A 20,546-nucleotide genomic window follows, 5' to 3' on the forward strand; every position below is an offset into this window, starting at 1 on the left:
TCCTTCAGCACAGAATGCTCAGAACTCTCAAGACTGTGTTTGCACCTGCAGTTTGTCTCCATGTAAAAGTAGTCAGCAATGAGAAGGGGGAAAAAAATAAAATAACGCTAACAACTTGCAGATGCACAAAGGAGTGTTTGTAAATTTCACTCAGAACAGAAAGTACAAAATTCCCCCGGCTAACTGGCTTCAGCTGCAGAGTTTTTATCTGTAACTGCGAACATTTGATAATGGGAAAATGAGTTAAGATCTTTGCAGATGAATTGAGCTTAGCATTTTAATGGTGTTCATAATTGTCTTTTTTTTTAAGCAATAGGCATGAAAATTTTGTTTATAGCTTAAGCCAAGGACATTAATGTGGCTCTTCACCCTTGTTAAAACAATGGAAATTTATCTTAGTTCTACATATCTTATAATCATTTCACATTTACACCCCACTCATTCCAGCAGCCCAAGATCACAGCATATTAACTTAAACCTGCTTCTGTTTAGACTTTCTTTTATTATACCATAAAATCTATACTTTTACAACTAAAAAGTTACTTATTTACTTTAATATCGTTAACACATACAATTATCATTGAAAAGTCCCCCCTCATTTAAAATGTCACTAACTGCACACTGTACAAAATTGCTTTACAATATATTTTATTCAAATACTAATAAGAAAATCTGTTTTATTTACAGTTACTACTTTTCCCCTTTAGCGTCCTTCTAAACATTAAAGACATAATGTGAGGTGTATTTACAGTCTATCCATTATTTTAACAAAGTCAACAAAAGTCCAGTCTTATTACGGCCACTTTTATTTGCAAAGCCATATTTCACAAGTGTCATTGATATTTTGTAATCTTAAAAAAGTATTCACTAATTTCAATGCTGCTGGTCTTCTTCCTGATTATTTCCATCTCCCACTGCTAAATTCTGGTTCAGGTCTAAGGTACTCCTGATTCTTCTAGTTGCTTCCTTCGTGTTTTTTTTTTTTTTTTTTTTGTCTCTTATCATTTTCCTATGGAGCATTGGAAAAGGTTTCACTGGCAAAGTCTTGCTGAGCTGTATTGTCAGTAGAACGAGAAGCAGAATCTTCTGCTGCTTACTGGCTCACTTTTTGTTTGGTAAACTGTTTATTTACTCCTTAGACAGTTTTGCATCAAAAAATGTCTTTGATCCTTCAGGAAACAATACTCTGAAGATACCTGGACACAGCAGTATGAATCTCACACCTGTGTATTGACATCCTCTAATTGCTGGGATAAATTTGCATTTCTTCTGCCTGCTGTACAGTGAGTAATCAATCATTTTCCACAAACACTGTGCTGTGTCTGTTTTTAGTGCTTTTCCATTCTGCATTAGTTTTGTTGGGATTAATACTTTCTGATTGTATAATTATATCATTACTAATGTAGGTCTTGGCTGCTTTTTCATGGGCAGGCTTAGAGGATTCACTTGATATGCCATTTAACCAGTCCTGCTGTGGAACACCAGTCCAGATGTGTATTGGTGCTTTCATAAATGTAATAGTCTGCTTCTTCTACTTTATCTAGTACAGGAGAACATTTCAGCTTTTCTCTGCATGTGCTGTCTTCTAAGTATAACCTTTTTGAAAGAGCTTTTCTTGAGAAGCCTCATACTCTGCTAGCCTTCTATTCATTTCAGCCCTTGAATTTTGCAGTTTTATCAGTTCATCTGAATAACTAGTTAAAGCTTCTTCTATTTTTTCTAGTCTTTTGTTATTTATGTTCCTTAAATGTTTTTCATTTATTTTAATCACTTCTGAGTAGATTTGATTTCTTTTTTCCTGTAAATTACTTGAAGCCATCTCTTAAACCAAAGCTGAAGTTTGAACTGTTTTTAACTGAACAGCTGCAGGATCTTTTCCAGACAGTATTTTCTCTTCTCCTTTTCTGATTGACTTTCTTTTGGATTTTCCAAATTTCTCTTTGTTGGTGTCGAGGCAGTGTACAAACTAGCCAGTAAATGAATTGTACTCAAATGATAGTTTTAATGGTACTCCTTTTTCTCATCTTCTGCTTTCAGACAAGGAAATCTGAAATTAGTGTGCAGCTATCTTGGAAGTCTCCAATAACTTTGTCTTGACCCATACATCACTTCACATTAAGTCTTTGGTACTATCAGAACAGTAGATAGGTTCATAGGTAAGTACTAGGCTATCTGCCCGAGGGCATTTATAAGCCTAGCCAGAGTGTGTCGGCTTTCGCTGCCCCATTGATTAATTAACCGATCCTCTGTCAAGTAGAGCCAGTGAAGTGATCCTAGGGGTGTATTTTCTGTTACCCATCCACTCGTCAAGGTTTCTCTTGAAGAGTGTTAGTGAGGGGCTCTGCCTAATGTAGTTTGGAATTTTGTTTCAAAGCATGGGGGGAGTGTTTGTGATAGGAATCTATCCCACCAGCATGTTCTATTTATTATTGTGGCAAGGTTTAGCTCACTAGAGCACGTGGCTCAAAGTGACTTTGATTTCTTTAGGTGGAGTATGTCCATCAATTCTGAGTTGGAAATGGCTTTGTAAGTCAGGCAGAGATCACCTCTGAGTAAGCGATATGCCACTGGGTACAGCCGGAGTTTTTTCAGTCGGGCTGCATAGGACATATGTTTGAGGCCAGTAATCCCCTTGGTGAGGTACTTTTGTGGTCTTTCCAGCTGTTGGAAGTGTCTTGTGAGGTACATCCCAAATGGGGAATTGTACTCTGTGATGGGTCTGATGAGTGACGAGTAGAGGGGCACTATAACCTCTTTTCTTCTATATGCGAACCCTTTAGTAATTAGATGGGCCACATAGAAGGATTTCCTAACTACTTTGGCAATATGATTGTCAAAGGAGAGATTATTATCTACCTGGGTCCCCAGATCTCTTATTACCTCTTCTGTATTAAGGGGGCTGCCACCTATGTGGTAATTCGTGGGTGTTTCATTTTTCCCAAACTGGATGACTATGCATTTTTTGGCATTTAGCTTGAGGCCATGACTTTGACACCAGGTGTCCGTCTCAGTAAGGCCCTTTTGGAGGATGTCCGTGTCAGCCGGAGAGTCAGTTATGGCTCCCAGTTTGCAGTCATCTGCGAATTTGGTTAGGCATAGTCCTCCTGTGTTTGCCTGTACATCTGAGAAGTATATGCTGAACAGTAGGGGTCCCAGAACCGAGCCTTGCGGTACACCACTTGTGACTGGTTTAGAGTCAGACTTGGAGTCCGCTGTTCTTACCATACGAGTTCTGTCTGTAAGCCAGTTAGCAACCCATCTCGTGATATAGGGGGTTTATGTTCAGGCTGGTGAGTTTTTCTGTAATACCCGAGTGGAGAATGGTATCAGAAGCCTTGGCGAGGTTAAGGTAGGCTGTGTGAACCACCTTTCCCTCGTCTATGGCCTTGGTGACTGTCTCGAAGAAGTCAACCAGGTTTAGTAGGCATGATCTTCCCTTAATAAAGCCGAACTGGGTCGGGTCAAGTGTTTGGAGGTTCCCAATGTCTTTGTTAGTGAGTTCCATGATGATGCGCTCCATAGCCTTGCAGACCAGGCTAGTCAGGCTTATGGGGCGATAGTTACCAGGGTCAGTTGTGGCCCCTCCTTTGTGGAGAGGAATAACCATTGCTGTGCGCCATTCTATGAACACGTAGCCTGTGGAGAGGCTGAGGCTGAACAGCGTGTTTAGGTGAGGGGTTAGTTCGTTCTGTAGTTTGTACAAGACTCAACCTGGGACACCATCTGGCCCCATTGATGCTGTGTTTTTGACTTTTTTGAAAGGGCTGTTTTCACCTGTGCATCTGTGATTTCCAGGACACTACACTTTTCCGGTATTGTTGTGAGCCCTTTTAGGGGTGAGAGGGGGTGAAGTTTGCACTGAATCTGTCTGCCAGAATGTTGGCAATATCAGTAGGTTCAGTATATTTTGTGCTATTTTGCACTAGTTCAATGCATATCTGTGAGTTGCCACTTAGTTTCTTAACATAGCTAAAGAAGGCTTTGTGTTTATCTTTTGAATCCTTGGCTATTTTCCTTTCAAAGTTAGCCTTGGATAATTTTATGAGGGACCTTAGTTTCTTACTGGTACTGATCAGGGATGTCATTCCTTCTTGGGATTTGCTTTTTTTCTGAACTAGTTTCCTCCTTCTATTGTATAGACTGCTTAGGGCAGGGGTCCACCACACGGGTTTCCTTCTCTTAGAGGAGTGAGTCTTGGTTTTGCTAGTGATGGCATGCACCGTGCATCCTTGTAGGCGCTCATAGCGTGCATTTGTAAAGGTTTCTGCATCTTGGGCAGCGTTATCCTTTAGCGTGGGGGCTGTGAAACGTACCACCTCTGTCTTAAGTAAGGTGAAATTTGCTTTAGAAAAGTTTTTTCCTGTGGTTTCCTTAGTTGGGGGTGGTTGTGGGGTGTGGACATCCAGAGTGATTAGTTTATGGTCTAATCTAACTAGTGACAGGTTGACCTCCAGTGTGGAACACCTGTCACCCATGTTGGTGATGACCAGGTCCAGTATGGTTTCACCTCTGGTAGGGTAGTTTACCAGCTGATCCAGGACATTTGAGTTGATGAATTCCAGGAAGTGCTGGGCCTGGGAGTTTGTACTCAAGTAGTTTTCCCAGTTAATGGTAGGGTAATTGAAATCACCCAATATCAGGGTGTTTGGTAGGACCTTCATGTTTTCCAGTGTCTCCAGAAAGGTGGAGTAGTTGTCCTGGGTCATGGAGGGTGATCTATAGCAGGCCACAATTTGCATTGTAGATTTGCCTGATGTTAGTTGCATATGGACGATCTCAGAGGTGTCATGCTGTGCCACTAACCTGGAGGTGTAGGTATCCTTGATGAATATGGATACACCCCCTCATTTTGTGTTTTGGTGTGTGTTCTGTGGCCGAAACATGTGGTATGAGTTGTAGCCCAGTAGTGCTGGGGTGCTGTCCGGAGCCTTGAACCAGGTTTCAGTTACTGCACAGATGTCGACATTCTCCGTACTGAGGAGTGCTTCGAGCACGTGCATTTTGAGATTTAAACTGCTGGTGTTGAGTAGCATAACCCTCAGTTTTTTGTTAATTGTGCTGTTTACGGAGGTGGGTTTGACTTTTGAGCCTTGCCTAAAAAAGGCACTATGGGGGCAGCAAGAGCCTTGGCCAGTATTCGAAAGCCTAGGGGTGACAGATGCAAGCCATCTCTTGCGAAGCAAAGCGACTTGTCGAGCATGTCATCCCAGGCTGACAGACACTGGACCCCCTTTGAATGACACCAGAAGCTTTTCTTTATACTGAGGTATCATTCTTGGTGAGGGCAGGATGCTACTCAAGGTCAGGGTCATACCCGCCTGGACTACGTGATCAGAGAGCTCTTCCATGTCTCTTTTCATGTAGCCAGGGAGATGCAGCTCAGGTCATTCACACCAACATGAACAATGACAGAGTCATATTTGTACTTGTTCTGGAGTGACCTGAGTGCTTGTGTTATGTGGCGGATCCTGGCTCCCGACAGGTAGCTAACAGTAACCGTCTTGTCCAGCCTAGTGAGTGGGATGTCAGTGTGCCAGACTATAGAGTCACCTATTACTAGTGTGTTATGTATGTTATTTCACCTTAAGGGCTGTGATTGTGTGGCGCAATGATTTTGTGTTTTATGTGTTGACTGGTTTGTTAATTTATAAACAGCTTTTACATTATAGCAATGCTCCATAGTACAAACTGAAAGAAAACAAAATTCTAATGACTTTAGAACACAACATGTACCGAAGTATGGTGTAGTGAGAGCAGTAATACAAACCAGTATTACTTGTGTAGTCTAGTACCAAGCATATATATTTACAACTATATGAAATTAGATTGTCTTTGTGCTGATGTATACATCATGACAAAGATCTAGCATCTTTTGTATCAAGTTAGCTCAATTTACATGTAGAAATTGTATTCCCAGGACTGAAAAATGAAGTACACCACAGATCATCTCCTTGTACCCTGACTAAAAAAACTGTAGCAAATTCTTTAACTGCCAGGTAGTGTATAATCTGTTTTAAGTCCAAGTATTTGCAAAAGAGCTGAATAAAACAGCAACTGCATTTGAATTTATATCTGTTGTACTGATCTTGAGAGAGATAGATCTTGAAACTCTAGCTTCTACAATTCCAGTTACTCTTGCACCTTAATCTGTTTTGCAGTTATTAGAATATTTAACTTTTTCTTTTTTAGCCACCCCCAACAAATATCTATAATATATGTAATATATATGTTATAAATATAACCTCCGCTGAAAACGGACAGCTCTGTCGAGTCAGACCTCCTCTGTAAACAAATGTAAAATGTATTTCTTTCGGCTTTTCCCGGGTAGGGGTCACCACAGCGGAACTCCGGTCCGCTCGTGATTGGCAGTGGATTTTGCTGTGCCGAGTTGCCAGCCAGACCCCCAACCTTCAACGAAGGCATGCCCATTCACACTCGCACCTATCTGCATGCCTTTAATGTCACTCAACCGCAGGGAGGGCATGCAAACTCCATATAGAATCGATCGGGAGAACCACTTGCTGTGAAGCGACAATGCTAACCGCTGCACCACCGCGGCTGTAGTGGTAAACAAATGTAAAATAAATAAATGGGATTTTTGTGTCTTTTTTTTTTATTTAAAGCTGTTCCATTTTCTAAATGGACATGGGAAGTAGAGAAGCAGTCCAGAGTACTTCCTTAACTTTCTCTATCAAATTTTCCTTATTTCTCTGCATACACTTTACTCAGAGTATGAGTTTTTGGTATTAATCTTCTTGGCTTATACTAAACTTTGAAGATTGATTTCTATAAAAGACAATAACATTAGTCTTGTTGGTGCTTTTTTGAAGGTGTTTCTTAAATATATTTTGAAATTACTTGGGATCCGATACCATAGTAAGTCTTTTGTCATCAGTACAGTAGTTGACTTTATTCCAAACAAGCACCGTCACAAACCAATATTATGTTTAAGTAGCTTTGTAAGAGGTATTGTTATATCCGACAAGTTTAAAATAAACTCTGAAAGGTACTGCACCAAACAAAGGAGAGATTACTAATGAGGCTTTTCCGATAACTTTATGTGGATGTAGTTTGAGATTTATCAGTAGTATGTGCCACATGTACTTGAAAGCAAATGCACAACACCGTCCCCTTTTTCAGCTCAACTTTAAGCCGTTTTGCCTCAAGTCTGTTTAGACATCAAATTTGATACAAGTCTTGCTGTGGTTTGTTGGAACTCCAAACTAGAGTATCATCAATTTCATTAACAACACTTTCCAAAATTTCAGTAATCTCTACCACTGCTGTTTAAAGTACTCCCGAAACACATGAGATTTCAGAAGGCAGTCATAGAAATCTGTATTTGCCTAAAAGAATATTAATGATGAAGAGCTTTGAGCTATTTATGTTGCCTTATATAGCAGAATCTCTGGTTAGGATCAAAAGCAGAGATTAACTTAACATTAGTCATGGTAGCAGCTGTTCTTTAGTTATTTAAAGTAGATAATACAATGATTCTGTTTAACTCGCTCAGCTTTTGAGGATCTATGCATATTTTCAGCTTCTTGTTTCACAACTGTTTTACCAGAAAGGCTCATCCAGACTCTGCTACACTTTGCTGTGAAGGAAAGATTAGTTTGCTTTTATTTTTTGTATTACTGTATTGCCTTTCTATATTTTGAATACTGTAGTTTGTTTTCTTTACCTTGTGTTTTGCTTGCATTCTGTTTTAACAGCATATTTAAACTTCAAAAGAGACCACAGCTCTCTCTGTTCTGAGTCAGGCAGAATTTTTTCCCGCCCTCCCAGCCATTTAAGTTGTCTTGTTAAATACCACTGTCTTTCTAGTTGCCCGCCTCTTATGTTAATCTGACCATATATCTCATTTCTCTCTACTTTCACTGGCTTATGTGAATAAGCACAAAATCATCATTTTTGAAATCCCACCCCTTCAATTATTTAAATTTATTGGCCATCCTACACTATTTCATAGTACCAAAATACAAAAGTGACCACTCCTTTCAATCCATCTTGCTGTTTTAAAAATAATAACTCTCCACTAAACCTTAACTTTTTAAACAGGTAAAACTCAAGTTACCTACTTTCACATCTAACTTCTCTAGTGCACACTGCAGAGTGCATTCTTTTCAATCTTACCTTTAAGCATCCCTGTGACTAGCACTTTCTCTAATACCTGCTGGAAAGCACTAGGAAGCCTTAAACTCATACAAACACTGAACTCTCCTTGTTAACAAGGAGAAATTAATAGTAGGCACTAAACAGCCTATAATTGCAAAGAACCTTGCTAAGGAAAAAGCTCCTATACTTTACAAAGAAAAAAAAAAAGCCCCAAACCATGCATGTCCAAGGGTCAGCTTCCGGTGATTTCTCCTGTCCACCTGGTGAATATGGGCATACTGGGGCAATGCAGCAATTGCCTCATGTACACAGACAACCCTCTCCTCCTACCACCCAACACTACAACCTGTGAGAGATGCACTTACATAGCCAAAATGGAAGCAAAGCTCTCTCCACCCAAGATCGTGCTAAACAGTCAAGAGGAGAAGGTTAACACCCACACTACACCTCAAGCAACACATAGCCCTTCTAAACCCGCACCAACACCCACATATAGCAACACTAAATCCACATATGCAGAGGCCCTTGACTATAACCTGCCCAAGCAACAAAGACCTCTCAAGCTGAAACGCAAACAAACACCAATCAAAACCAATGTGTCACATAGTTCACAACACCAGTGTGCCACCCAGCAACAGCCCCTAAGGCAAGACAATGTACCTAACACTTTAGTCATAGGTGACTCTATAGTCCGGCACACTGATGTCCCTCTCACCAGGTTGAATAAGGAGAAAATTACAGTCAGCTGCCTGTCGGGTGCCAGGATCCGCCACATAACGCATGCACTCAAGTCACTCCACAACAAGTACAAATATGACTCTGTCATTGTCCGTGTTGGAGTGAATGACTTGAGACGTACCTCCCTGGACTACATGAAAAGAGACACGGAAGAGCTCTCGGATCATGTGGCCCAGGCAGGTATGACCCTAGCCCTGAGTGGCATCCTGCCTTCGCCCAGAATGATACCACAATATAAGGATAAAATGATTAACTTCAACAATTGGCTAAGCTTATGGTGTCATTCAAAGGGGATCCAGTATCTGTCTGCCTGGGATGACATGATTGACAGACCACGATGCTTTGCCAGAGATGGTCTACACCTGTCGCCCCTGGGATTCAGGTTACTGGGTAAGGCTCTTGCCACCCCCTATAGTGCCTTTTTTAGGCAAACTTCAAAGGACAAAACCACCACCGTAACAGGTACAAGCATGCAAAATCTGAAGGTAATGATACTCAATGCTAGAAGTCTAAACCTCAAAATGCACTCTCTCGAGGCACTCCTAAAAATGGAGAACATTGATATCTGTGCAGTAACTGAGACCTGGTTCAAGGCTCCAGAGAGCACCCCTGCAATACCAGGCTACAACTCTTACCACACTTTTCGGCCACCAAACCAGGACCGAAACACTAAAGGTGGAGGAGTGTCAATATTCACCAAGGATATTCACACCACCAGGCTAGTTGGCCAAAACAATGTGTCTGAAATTCTCCAAGTGCAACTAACACTAGGTAAGACTGCAATCCAAATTGTAGCTTGCTACAGATCCCCCACCATACCCTAAGATTCTCACTACACCTTTCTAAACATACTGGAAAATATTAAGATAGAACCAAACACCCTAATACTGGGGGATTTTAACTACCCTGCCATGAACTGGGAAAACTACTCGTGTCCCAACACCTTTGCGCGACGGTTCTTGGAATTCATAAATTCCAACGCCCTGGATCAACTAATCCATAGTCCCACCAGGGGCTCCAATATCCTAGACCTGGTCATTACCAACATGGGAAATCAATGCTCCATACCTATGGTCACCCCCTCGTTAGTCAGGTCTGACCACAAGCTAATCACCCTTAACATCCACATCCCACACCCACCCCCCAGTAAAGAAACCACCATAAAAAACTTCTCCAAAGCCAACTTCATGCTACTCAAGTCAGAAGTGACAAACTTCATGACACCCATGCAGATGGGAACTGAAAGTTCAACTGCTGAATCCTACACTAAGGCACTGTACGAGCACATCCACTCATGCATGAATCGTGCCATCCCAAATAGAACCAAAATGCTCTCATCCAAAAAAAGGAAGCCAATCTGGTGGTCCCCTGCCATAAACAAACTTTACAACAAAAGGAAGAAGCTTTTGCAGAAAAGAGGAAAATCCCAGGATGCAAAAAACTCCCTTACTAGCCTCAGTAAGAAACTGAGATGCCTCATAAAATCCTCCAAAGCTAGTTACGAAAATAAAATTGCCAAAGATTCCAAAGACAACCACAAAGCATTCTATAACTATGCTAAATAAGAAGACTATATACTCCCAATGAGCTCCTATAACCTCTAGAAGTAAAACTGAAAGAAACAATACAGTATCAGAGAACAAAAGTCCTTCCAGGAGGCAGACAACAGCAATTTCCAATGTAGTTCAAAGAATAATCCACAAAAACAGTCTTCAAAGACAGCTCCACAAGGAAAAACAGGAACATTCAATTCTGATAAAACACAGCACTGCTTTATTCGAACCAAACACAAGCGCTTTCACTACTGCTTCTTCAGGTGTATGAAAAAAGTTAAAATAGCACCTGTTTAAATACCAAACAACTGAGCACATGATCAATTAGTTTAAAGGCAACATGTCACAAAAAACTTGCCTAAAGGATAAAATACAAAAATACATTTAAAACACACATAAATATATATGACTAAATGTATAACTAAATGTATAAAGTGCATAAATAAGTATACATAGAAAATAATAAATAAAACTAATAAAAACAGTTACCTACGTAGTTTCCTTTTCTTTAATGTTGGCTTCATGGGCATACTATCATTCAAACCATGGCCAAATGTAGCCCTCAGCATAACAATCCACCTAGTTTCAAGTTCTTCAGTTCTTCCTCTGACATCACTAAACCTATCACTGACAATAGCTTTTGATATTACCAACATTAAAGAAAAGGAAACTACGTTGGTAACTGTTTTTATTAGTTTTATTTATTATTTATTATTTTCTATGTATACTTATTTATGCACTTTATACATTTAGTTATACATTTAGTAATATATATTTGTGTGTTTTAAATGTATTTTTGTATTTTATCCTTTAGGCAAGTTTTTTGTGACATGTTGCCTTTAAACTAATTGATCATGTGCTCAGTTGTTTGGTATTTAAACAGGTGCTATTTTAACTTTTTTCATACACCTGAAGAAGCAGTAGTGAAAGCGCTTGTGTTTGGTTCGAATAAAGCAGTGCTGTGTTTTATCAGAATTGAATGTTCCTGTTTTTCCTTGTGGAGCTGTCTTTGAAGACTGTTTTTGTGGATTATTCTTTGAACTACATTGGAAATTGCTGTTGTCTGACTCCTGGAAGGACCTTCGTTCTCTGGTACTGTATTCATTCTATAACTATGTCAAGAATCTAAATGGCAATACTCAGATCTGCTCTGAGCTAAAACAGAATGGCATTAAATATATTGATCCGAAGGATATTGCCAGTATCCTGGCAGATCGATTCAGTGCCAACTTCACCCCCCTCTCTCCCTCTAAATGGCCCATCTCAATACCGGAAGATTGCCAAATTCCAGTAATAACGGCTACACAGGTACAAAACGCACTCTCTAAAGCCAAGAATACAGCATCCATGGGACCAGATGACATCCCGGGCTGTGTACTACATGAACTACAATATGAACTGGCACCTCACCTAAGTGTCATGTTTAATCATAGCCTCACCTCAGGTTTCGTGCCCACTGAGTGGCGCAGAGCTACAGTTATCCCAATCCACAAGGGGGGGATCCACCTTGGATCCCGGAAACTACCGTCCCATCAGTCTGACAAGCCTTATCTGCAAGGCCATGGAGCGTATTATCATGGAACTTATAAACAAAGACATTGGCAACCTTCAAACACTGGACCCCACCCAGTTTGGGTTTGTGAAGGGCCGATCTTGTCTCCTGAACCTGATTGACTTCTTTGAATCAGTCTCCAGAGCCATGGACAAGAGTAAGGTGGTCCACACAGCCTATCTAGACCTTGCCAAGGCCTTTGACACCATCCCCCACTCTGGAATCATAGATAAACTTACTAAGTTGGGCATTGATCCCTATGTCACCCAATGGGTTGCTAAATGGCTTACTGATAGAACCACACTGTAAAAGTAGCCAACTCCAAATCCAGCTCCAGACAAGTGACAAGTGGAGTACCTCAGGGTTCAGTCCTAGGGCCGCTCTTGTTTGGCATCTACTTCTCTGAAGTACAGGTCAACACTAAGGGACACTGGCTAACAAAGTTTGCAGATGACTGCAAACTGGGAGCCATTATTGAATCCCCAAATGATGTGGATACTCTACAAAAGGACCTTACAGAAACAGATGCTTGGTGCCAGAGCCATGGGCTCAAGCTCAATGCCAAGAAATGTATTGTTATCCCCTTTGGGAAAAAACATGTATCCATGAATTACCATATAGGTAGCAGTACACTAAACACAGAAAGTGTGATAAGAGACTTAGGGACGCAGGTGGACAGTGGTCTCACCTTCGATAACCACATCGCCACAACAGTCAGGGAATCCTATGTGGCACACCTCATCACGAAGGGCTTTTCATCCAGAAAAAAGGAGGTCATTGTCCCACTGTACTCATCCCTCATTAGACACATTATAGAATACAACGCCCCATTGGGTATGTACCTCTCAAGACATCTGCAACAACTGGAAAGGCCTCAGAAATACCTCACTAAAAGACTCACAGGCCTAAAGCAGATACCCTACGCTGACCGCCTTAAAAAACTCCAGCTATACTCTGTCGCATATCGTCTACTCAGAGGCGATCTCTGCTTAACATACAAGGCCATGTCAAACCCAGAGCTGTTGGACATGCTACACTTAAAGAAATCCCAATCCCTCAGAGCTACACGCTCCAGGGATCTAAACCTTGTCATCACAATAAACAAAACATGCTGGAGGGATAGGTTCCTGACCCAGAGACTCCCCAGACTCTGGAATAGATTGCCCATACATGTAAAGCAGAGTGCCTCTTTGGACCTCTTCAAGAGGAACCTTGACGATTGGATGGGAGAAAGGAAATTCACCCCAGGGATCACGTCAGTCGCCCTGCTAGACAGGGGTCCAGAAAAGTAAATAATGTGGGAAGAAATAGCCAGGGAATTGTTATGGCTAGGCTTGTATAGGCCCTAGGGCTGATAGCCTAGTACCAACCTATGAACCTATGAACTGTCATGCTCTAACAAGTTTACTGAGTTCCTCTTTGTTTAAGAATAACTCTCCTTGATTCCATTAATTCAGTTCATGCTCATTTTTGCTCTTGAGGCAATCAGAACTCATCTCTGAGCGTGTTATGACTTTTACCTTGAAGACAGCCAGACCAGTAAACGAATTTAAATTGTTGTGCAAAATATTATCTGCTGTACAAGGAATACCAGAATGTATGCATGTTTATGATTTAGATTTGTGAAGTTTTAGACTGTTGTATAATGAGCACTTTTGTCAGTATTAGAATTACATTTGCTAGTCAGGCCTGTTTTATTAAAACTGTAGACTCTCCTTTTTGCTGAGCTGTGCAAACATACAGAATGTGCTTTGCGGTTGCACAGATACTTTGACCCAGTGACTCTTCAGCATTATCAGATGTATTTTTTTGATTATTAACTTTTAGTATTTACTGCACTATACAGCAATGCATTCTGCAGCTACACAATGTGAAGCCTTTTAATCATATACTGTTTCATGTGACTGTCCTTCTTACTGTTGAACTATGTCAACCTAGATCTGTTCCACAGGCTTTACCTGATGCCTTGAGTAAATGAATAATTGGGGATATTATTGTACAAGTGTATTTCACTGGATATGGATTCAGACCCCATATCGCTTTCGGCACTCGTATCATCTTTAAATGCCCTTACTCATCATATGTTCTGACCAGCAGCTACCTTTATGGTGAACTGTTACTAGTGATTTTACAGAACACAACTTGACATTTCCCATAAACATTTCTTTTTTATTTTCTTTGTTTGCTTCTAGTATATACAAGCCTTTCTGTAACACCTTTTGCACATCTTTCGGCAATGAGTATGACATCCACATAACCTGCAAACTCAGTTAATCATATTACAACCTGCTTTCCTTTACCTATAGTTACAGTACTTAGATTGGATGGCATGCTTCTTCATTTATCACAGAGTGCAGTCTTGGGTACTGTGCAGTCACCTTTTTGTCCTTTTAGTTTTTATTTATAATTTTAGTAATGTTAAGCTTCTGTTAGCACTTATTTTCATTCTCAGCTTTTATTATGAACACTTCCTATTCCTAAGACATCATTTTAAGGTCTCTGTCTGAAAGTTCATTCTTTTTGCACGCATCTAACACTGTGTCAGGTCAAGTTTTAATAACAGTTTGTCTCTCATTCGATCATTTCTTATTCCATATACATTTCTGTTATTAGTGAATCATGCAAATAGGGCGGCCACGGTGGTGCAACGGTTAGCGTTGTCACCTCACAGCAAGAGGTTCTTTGACTTGACTGGGGTGCCTTCTGTGCAGAGTCTGCATGTCCTCCCTGTGGTCGAGTGGGTTTCCTCCGGGTGCTCCGGTTTCCTCCCACATCCCAAAGACATGCTGTAGGTGGATTGGACACTCTAAATTGGCCCTAGGTGTGTGTGTGTGTGTGTGTGTGTGTGTGTGTGTGTGTGTGTGTGTGTGTGTGTGTGTGTGTGCATGTGCCTTCGTGGAGGGTTGGGCACCGGACTGACAACTCAACACTGTAAAACTCTACTGCCAATCGTGAGCGGACAGGTGATCTGCTGTGGTGACCCCTAACCAGGAAAAGCCGAAAGAAGAAGTGAATCATGCAAATCACCAAACCCAAAGTTGTGTCATCTGCTTCAAGATAGACACTTAAGCATCTATTGACTCCTGAATCCCTTGATTTTTTTGGTGAAAAATAAATGCCTTAAATATGGCAAGTTCTTCTTTGTCTCATAGTTGGCTTAAAACCTGACTTTCAGAACAGAAATATTGCCCATCTCCCACTGCGTTTCAGAGTGTTAAATACTTTAAATGCCTCTTCTCCTGAAGTTTGAAGGAATTATATATATTGTATTTTCTCTGACTTATTGCAGTAACAGTCCAGAGTATCCAGTTATCTGACAAGTTCCCATGATGTTTCAGTGAAGTAGGATTCTGTTACAGACATTTTGAACTAAAGTTTAAAGAAATGTAGCTGATGGTTAGGTAGTTTACTGGACAGCAAGGAAAATGAGAAATATGTATAATTACGTGAGCAATATTTGTGCGGTGGTGGTGCTGCGGTAGCGTTGTCGCCTCACAGTTAGACGTTGCCCGTTCAATTCTCAGAGCGTCTACATGCGTGAATGGGCGTTCCTTCATTGAAGGTTGTGCATTAGGCCCGGCAAGCCAGCACATAAAACTCTACTACCAATCATTAGCGGACTGGAGTTCCGCTGTGGCGACCCCTAACCGGGAAAAGCCGAAAGACACACACACACACACACACGTGAGCAATATTTGTAACTGAGGCATTTATTGAAAAAAAATGAAAGCATAAAACAAAACTGGAATCAGATTTTGTTTTGTAAACCGATTTCAAGAGTGAACTAATTGCCATTGAGGACCAGAACTTTTGATTGCATTATACAAGACTTACTTTCCTTTGCGAATGTCTGAAATAAACCAGAAGCTACCTAGACAATCTCACAGCAAAATAAAACTAAAGTATTTGATACAGACTGTTAACTAAACAAATTCATATTAATTCTGCCACCATATCATATTTCTTCATAAATATGTATACATATGGTTAAGGTGGTGAAGAGGTTAGCATTATATGTGATGTTTATGCTTCAGTATCTTTACTGAACTGCCCAGTAATCAAGGGGATATGACACGTATACCTTATAGCATTAACACCTATTTAAAACTATACTTTTAATAATATTTTATTAAAAATAAACTTCATAAAGCTGTACTGTTTCCTTTAGCTTGGCAATAGAATAATGAATATACACATCAGGACTTATAAAGTTTCCAGCAATACCCTGATAGAAATACATTGGGAAATGGGGTTCTGAGTGTCTAATGGGCACTGGCTGCACTTTCAGTACTTTTAATGTAGTGCTTTTCTGTGTCTTACAAGATTTTCAAAGTGTGACTGTGGTATGGATAATGGCAACATATATGCTCTTGTGTCTGACTTGTAGATATGGTGTTAGGTGAAGAAGAGCCTTTGTGGTCTGACATCCCTAACAGAGTATACACTTGCAATGGGAAGTACTGCTATAGTTCTCACAATGGGTATAGATTAGTGACATTACATTGTGCAGAATGTGCAACTGTGCATATGGTTGCGAATTTGAATGCAAACGCAGTTATTTTGATCTAGATGAACTTTGCTAGGGTTCACTACTAAATTATAGGATTCCATATCCATTCCGTACTGGCAACTTATGAGAAGCACAACCACCGCAGATGTAACATTAGTGCTTTGTTATTTCAGTCATCTCTGTCTAATCTATTGTAGAATACTGTACATGGTGTGATTTCAGCTTTGGCTTGGGCTCCAGACTTGGCGACACACACAAATAATTGGCATTATCTTGATGTAGATTTTTTAAAATAAATTGGTGAAAGATTATCCTAATAAACTTCTTTAACCATAATGCTATTTTCCTTTAGCTTGGCAGTTATATAGTGAATATACATATCGGGACTTATACTTTCTCCCATATTTGTAACTTTATTCTGTGTTTTTTATGTTATGTTGTGCTTTTTGCCTACCCATAGTGAATTTGTAGCTTTCCTCACAGCGCTTTCAAGTCACATTAACTTTAATCTACAAAATATTTTAAAGTAATTGTTTAGGTAATTTGTTCCTTGAATTTAACTAACCTGTTTGCCACATGTCAAAGTTATTTTACTTGAGTACATGTTTTGCTTTGGACCACATGATGCTTGATATTACTTGATAATTTAATTTCAGAATTATAGCTTTTCATAAGATTTATAGGAATTTCTCAAGTCATCAGTACCCATTTTAGATGCATTTTACCAGAATACCATGTACAAATTTAAAATAAATATAAATCATACAGTAATAAAACATACTTTGGAAAGACAAATTACCATCTTACTTCATTCTAGTGCATCATAAACAATTTCAAAGAGATATGTTTTAATGACCTATGGAAACCAGCCAAAGAACGGCACTCCCACAGTCGCTGAGGTAGTATGTTCCAGAGGTGCAGAACCTGATGAGCAAAAAAAAGAACGGTAGAAAAAAATGGTTATCACCTTACAGTTTTAACAAATACTCATTGACAGAGGTCAAACATCAATGTGTTTGTGTTTGCCATCATGTATGCTTCAAGGTAAAATATTCTGGTACCTTGTATATAGCAGGATTTTGAAATTATTAATGCAAATATGAACAAGCAATATTTAATACCTAGAGATGCAGTACGCAGTAACTGCAGAAATGCCTGGAGGTGCACTCAGCTGTAATCAGATAAATTAAGGACGATTTTTATATAGACGAGGCCAATATTACATTTCATTTTTAACTAAATATGTGGGCAAGTAACTATGGAAATGTGGTAGATGAAATCCATGTGCTGCTGGAGATCATACATAGAAACAGGCTGGTGTTTGGAAGTCTCTGCCAGGTGGTGCACAACAGCACTCGGTCTTCGGAAATATTTGTATAGTTAGTGTTTCTTCACTGACTGTTGGCTGGTTTATAGAAGTAACAACACTGATTACTGTAACTGAAATTGTGCAGAATTCTGCAAAGTTAACTTGCAGCTATGTTGCTTCTCACTGTTGCATTAATAGTTTTACGTTATGTGGAACTCCAATGATAAATATTAGCCATTGTGAAGGAATTAAGAAATTTTTATTAATTTGGGAGACTTTTACTGCCATTGAACACTAACTTGTAATTTGGAGTTTCTTACTAAACAGAGCTGAGGATCATGTCAGAATCTTACATGCCACACCCAGGCTGTCATATAGTGCATCAGTAGACGATTATTGCAGTAGCCATCAACACACATGTAAGAAAGTAGGCATGTGCAGTTGAAGGTGTAATAGGCACTTTATTTGGTGAGTGTGCTTTTTAGCTGCCAGGGGATGAAGTCAGATGCAGCCCCAAAAATCTGAACCACTGGTGACTAATGCATCTCTAGCACCTAAGTGTTGCACCCACCCTCCACTGCCTGGTTAAAAGTGTGGGTTAGCAAAAGGCATTCTGCTCTGGGAAGAAGGCCTCTTACTTATGAAGTGATGATTGATGCTCATGCCAGCCAGGAGGGAACTGACCAGCAGTATTGTAAAAATGTTAATATCCAAGAGTTTAGCTGATTCTTTCTACAAATGTATAGTGGTAGTGATGGCAGAGAGGTGTTGCAGCACTTTTGCACTTGTTTTCCACTTAAAACTGTATGAAACATGTGCTGTTAGGGGTGCATGTTTGTTTTCAAAGCATTCTGTATGGGTACAGGGGAATTATCATTAGGGTTAAGTTTAGCTTTTTGCATCCTTCTTTATTTAAACTGGTGTTGTATTGTCCCTGTAGGAAAAGATGATGTGCTGGATATCGAAATTGATGCTTATATCCACTGCATCAGTGCCTTTGTAAAGCTGGCACAGAGTGAATACCAGTTGCTGACGGAAATCATCCCAGAGCACCATCAGAAGAAGACGTTTGATTCTCTTATTCTGGTTTGTCTCATGTCCATGTACTTTCCTTTATTTTTATTTATTTTTTGGAGATGGGGAGCAGTAAAACATTTTACATATGTGTGTTATTTTTAACATTATATGAATGTCATTTCAGTATTTTAAGATCACTCAATAAACTTTATTTGCAGTGTACCTACATTTCAGAGCCATGTTGAGATGTTTAACTTTGTGGCGTAGCTCATCTTTTGCTTACCATTGATTATGTAGGTACTTCAGCATGGCAAGTGCTGCATTAGTTTTAAAACTAGTGTTTTTTGTTGAAGCTCATGAGATGAGTCTAATCTCTTCCATTATATCATGTGCCTTTTGAAATCATAAAAGTTTTTTTTCTGAATACTGCATAAGCTTGTGCATTTTGGGATTGGAACAAGATAGAGCAGTCAGATTACATTAAAAGGCATTCCTTTCAGTCTTCATAATTATAAGCTAATGCTGGAAATAAAACTGAGCAGTGTACGATATTACAGTTTTAGCACTTGGTGAATGTGCTATGTATATATTTTATGAATAACAGTATTTGCTTTTTTCTTTTTGTTTTTGTGGCTGCGTGAAATTTTAAATATTAGATGACTGCTCTTATTTACACTATGACTCATGGAGCAGTGGACCCCGTTTTGCTGGAATCCTGATTTAATTTAAAACAAAATCCCATAGCTAGAGGGTCTGTAACATACCCTTCTATTGCCTTCCCTGAGAGTAAGATTGGTACGAGTCTTCAGCCAAGTTCATTGAATAGATAGCATTCGTTTGCTGTACATTTTAGAATTGTCTTGTTTCTCTATGTAATTTTCAAAAGAAAGGGTTGTTTTGGAGTGGAACATGAATGAAACTTTTTATCTCTGTGTAAACTTTTAGTTTAGATTGAAAAAAAAGTCTTGATATAGATGTCACAAACACAGTAAGTATTAAAAAAAATGAACAAACAAGGGAATCTGTCTAGTTCCAACCTCACCAACATGAGTGTTGAGGAAAAAAGAAAAACTAATGATCTTAAAACTTTGTTGATGAGATCAGTCACAGTAATTTCCAAAAATCATGAAACCCAGGTAGTGTTCCAAAGCAACAAGCCTTTATTTGTCACAGACAAGGGATCCTCAGTAACAAAAAAAGTCAGAAATACTTTAACATATCAGCTTTTATACACTTAGAAGTAGGTTTGGAAAATGTACGTATTGTTTAATTTTAAACCAGCCTATTCCAGGAAAATAATATAAACAGGGCTGTAAACCAGCCTATTCTAGGAAAATAATATAAACAGGGCTGTAAACCAGCCTATTCTAGGAAAATAATATAAACAGGGCTGTAAACCAGCCTATTCCAGGAAAATAATATAAACAGGGCTGTAAACCAGCCTATTCCAGGAAAATAATATAAATAGGGCTGTAAACCAGCCTATTCCAGGAAAATAATATAAACAGGGCTGTAAACCAGCCTGTTCCAGGAAAATGATATAAACAGGGCTGTAAACCAGCCTGTTCCAGGAAAATGATATAAACAGGGCTGTAAACCAGCCTGTTCCAGGAAAATAATATAAACAGGGCTGTAAACCAGCCTGTTCCAGGAAAATAATATAAACAGGGCTGTAAACCAGCCTGTTCCAGGAAAATAATATAAACAGGGCTGTAAACCAGCCTGTTCCAGGAAAATGATATAAACAGG

General features: G+C 39.6%; 1 protein-coding gene across 14 annotated transcripts in view; it reads left to right on the top strand.

The window, feature by feature from the left end:
• The window catches only part of EXOC7 (exocyst complex component 7), a 945,568-nt gene that overhangs the window by 247,325 nt on the left and 677,697 nt on the right, over nt 1–20,546 (top strand). For all 14 annotated transcript variants that reach the window (XM_044068105.1, XM_044068104.1, XM_044068108.1 and 11 more), the window contains one exon: nt 18,721–18,866. In XM_044068105.1, the coding sequence (XP_043924040.1) occupies nt 18,721–18,866 (146 nt within the window). The remainder of the gene's footprint in view (nt 1–18,720; nt 18,867–20,546) is intronic.

The sequence above is a fragment of the Protopterus annectens genome, chromosome 4.part0 (genome assembly GCF_019279795.1).
Source record: "Protopterus annectens isolate FY-2018-M chromosome 4.part0, PAN1.0, whole genome shotgun sequence".
Classification (NCBI taxonomy): Eukaryota; Metazoa; Chordata; order Ceratodontiformes; family Protopteridae; genus Protopterus; species Protopterus annectens.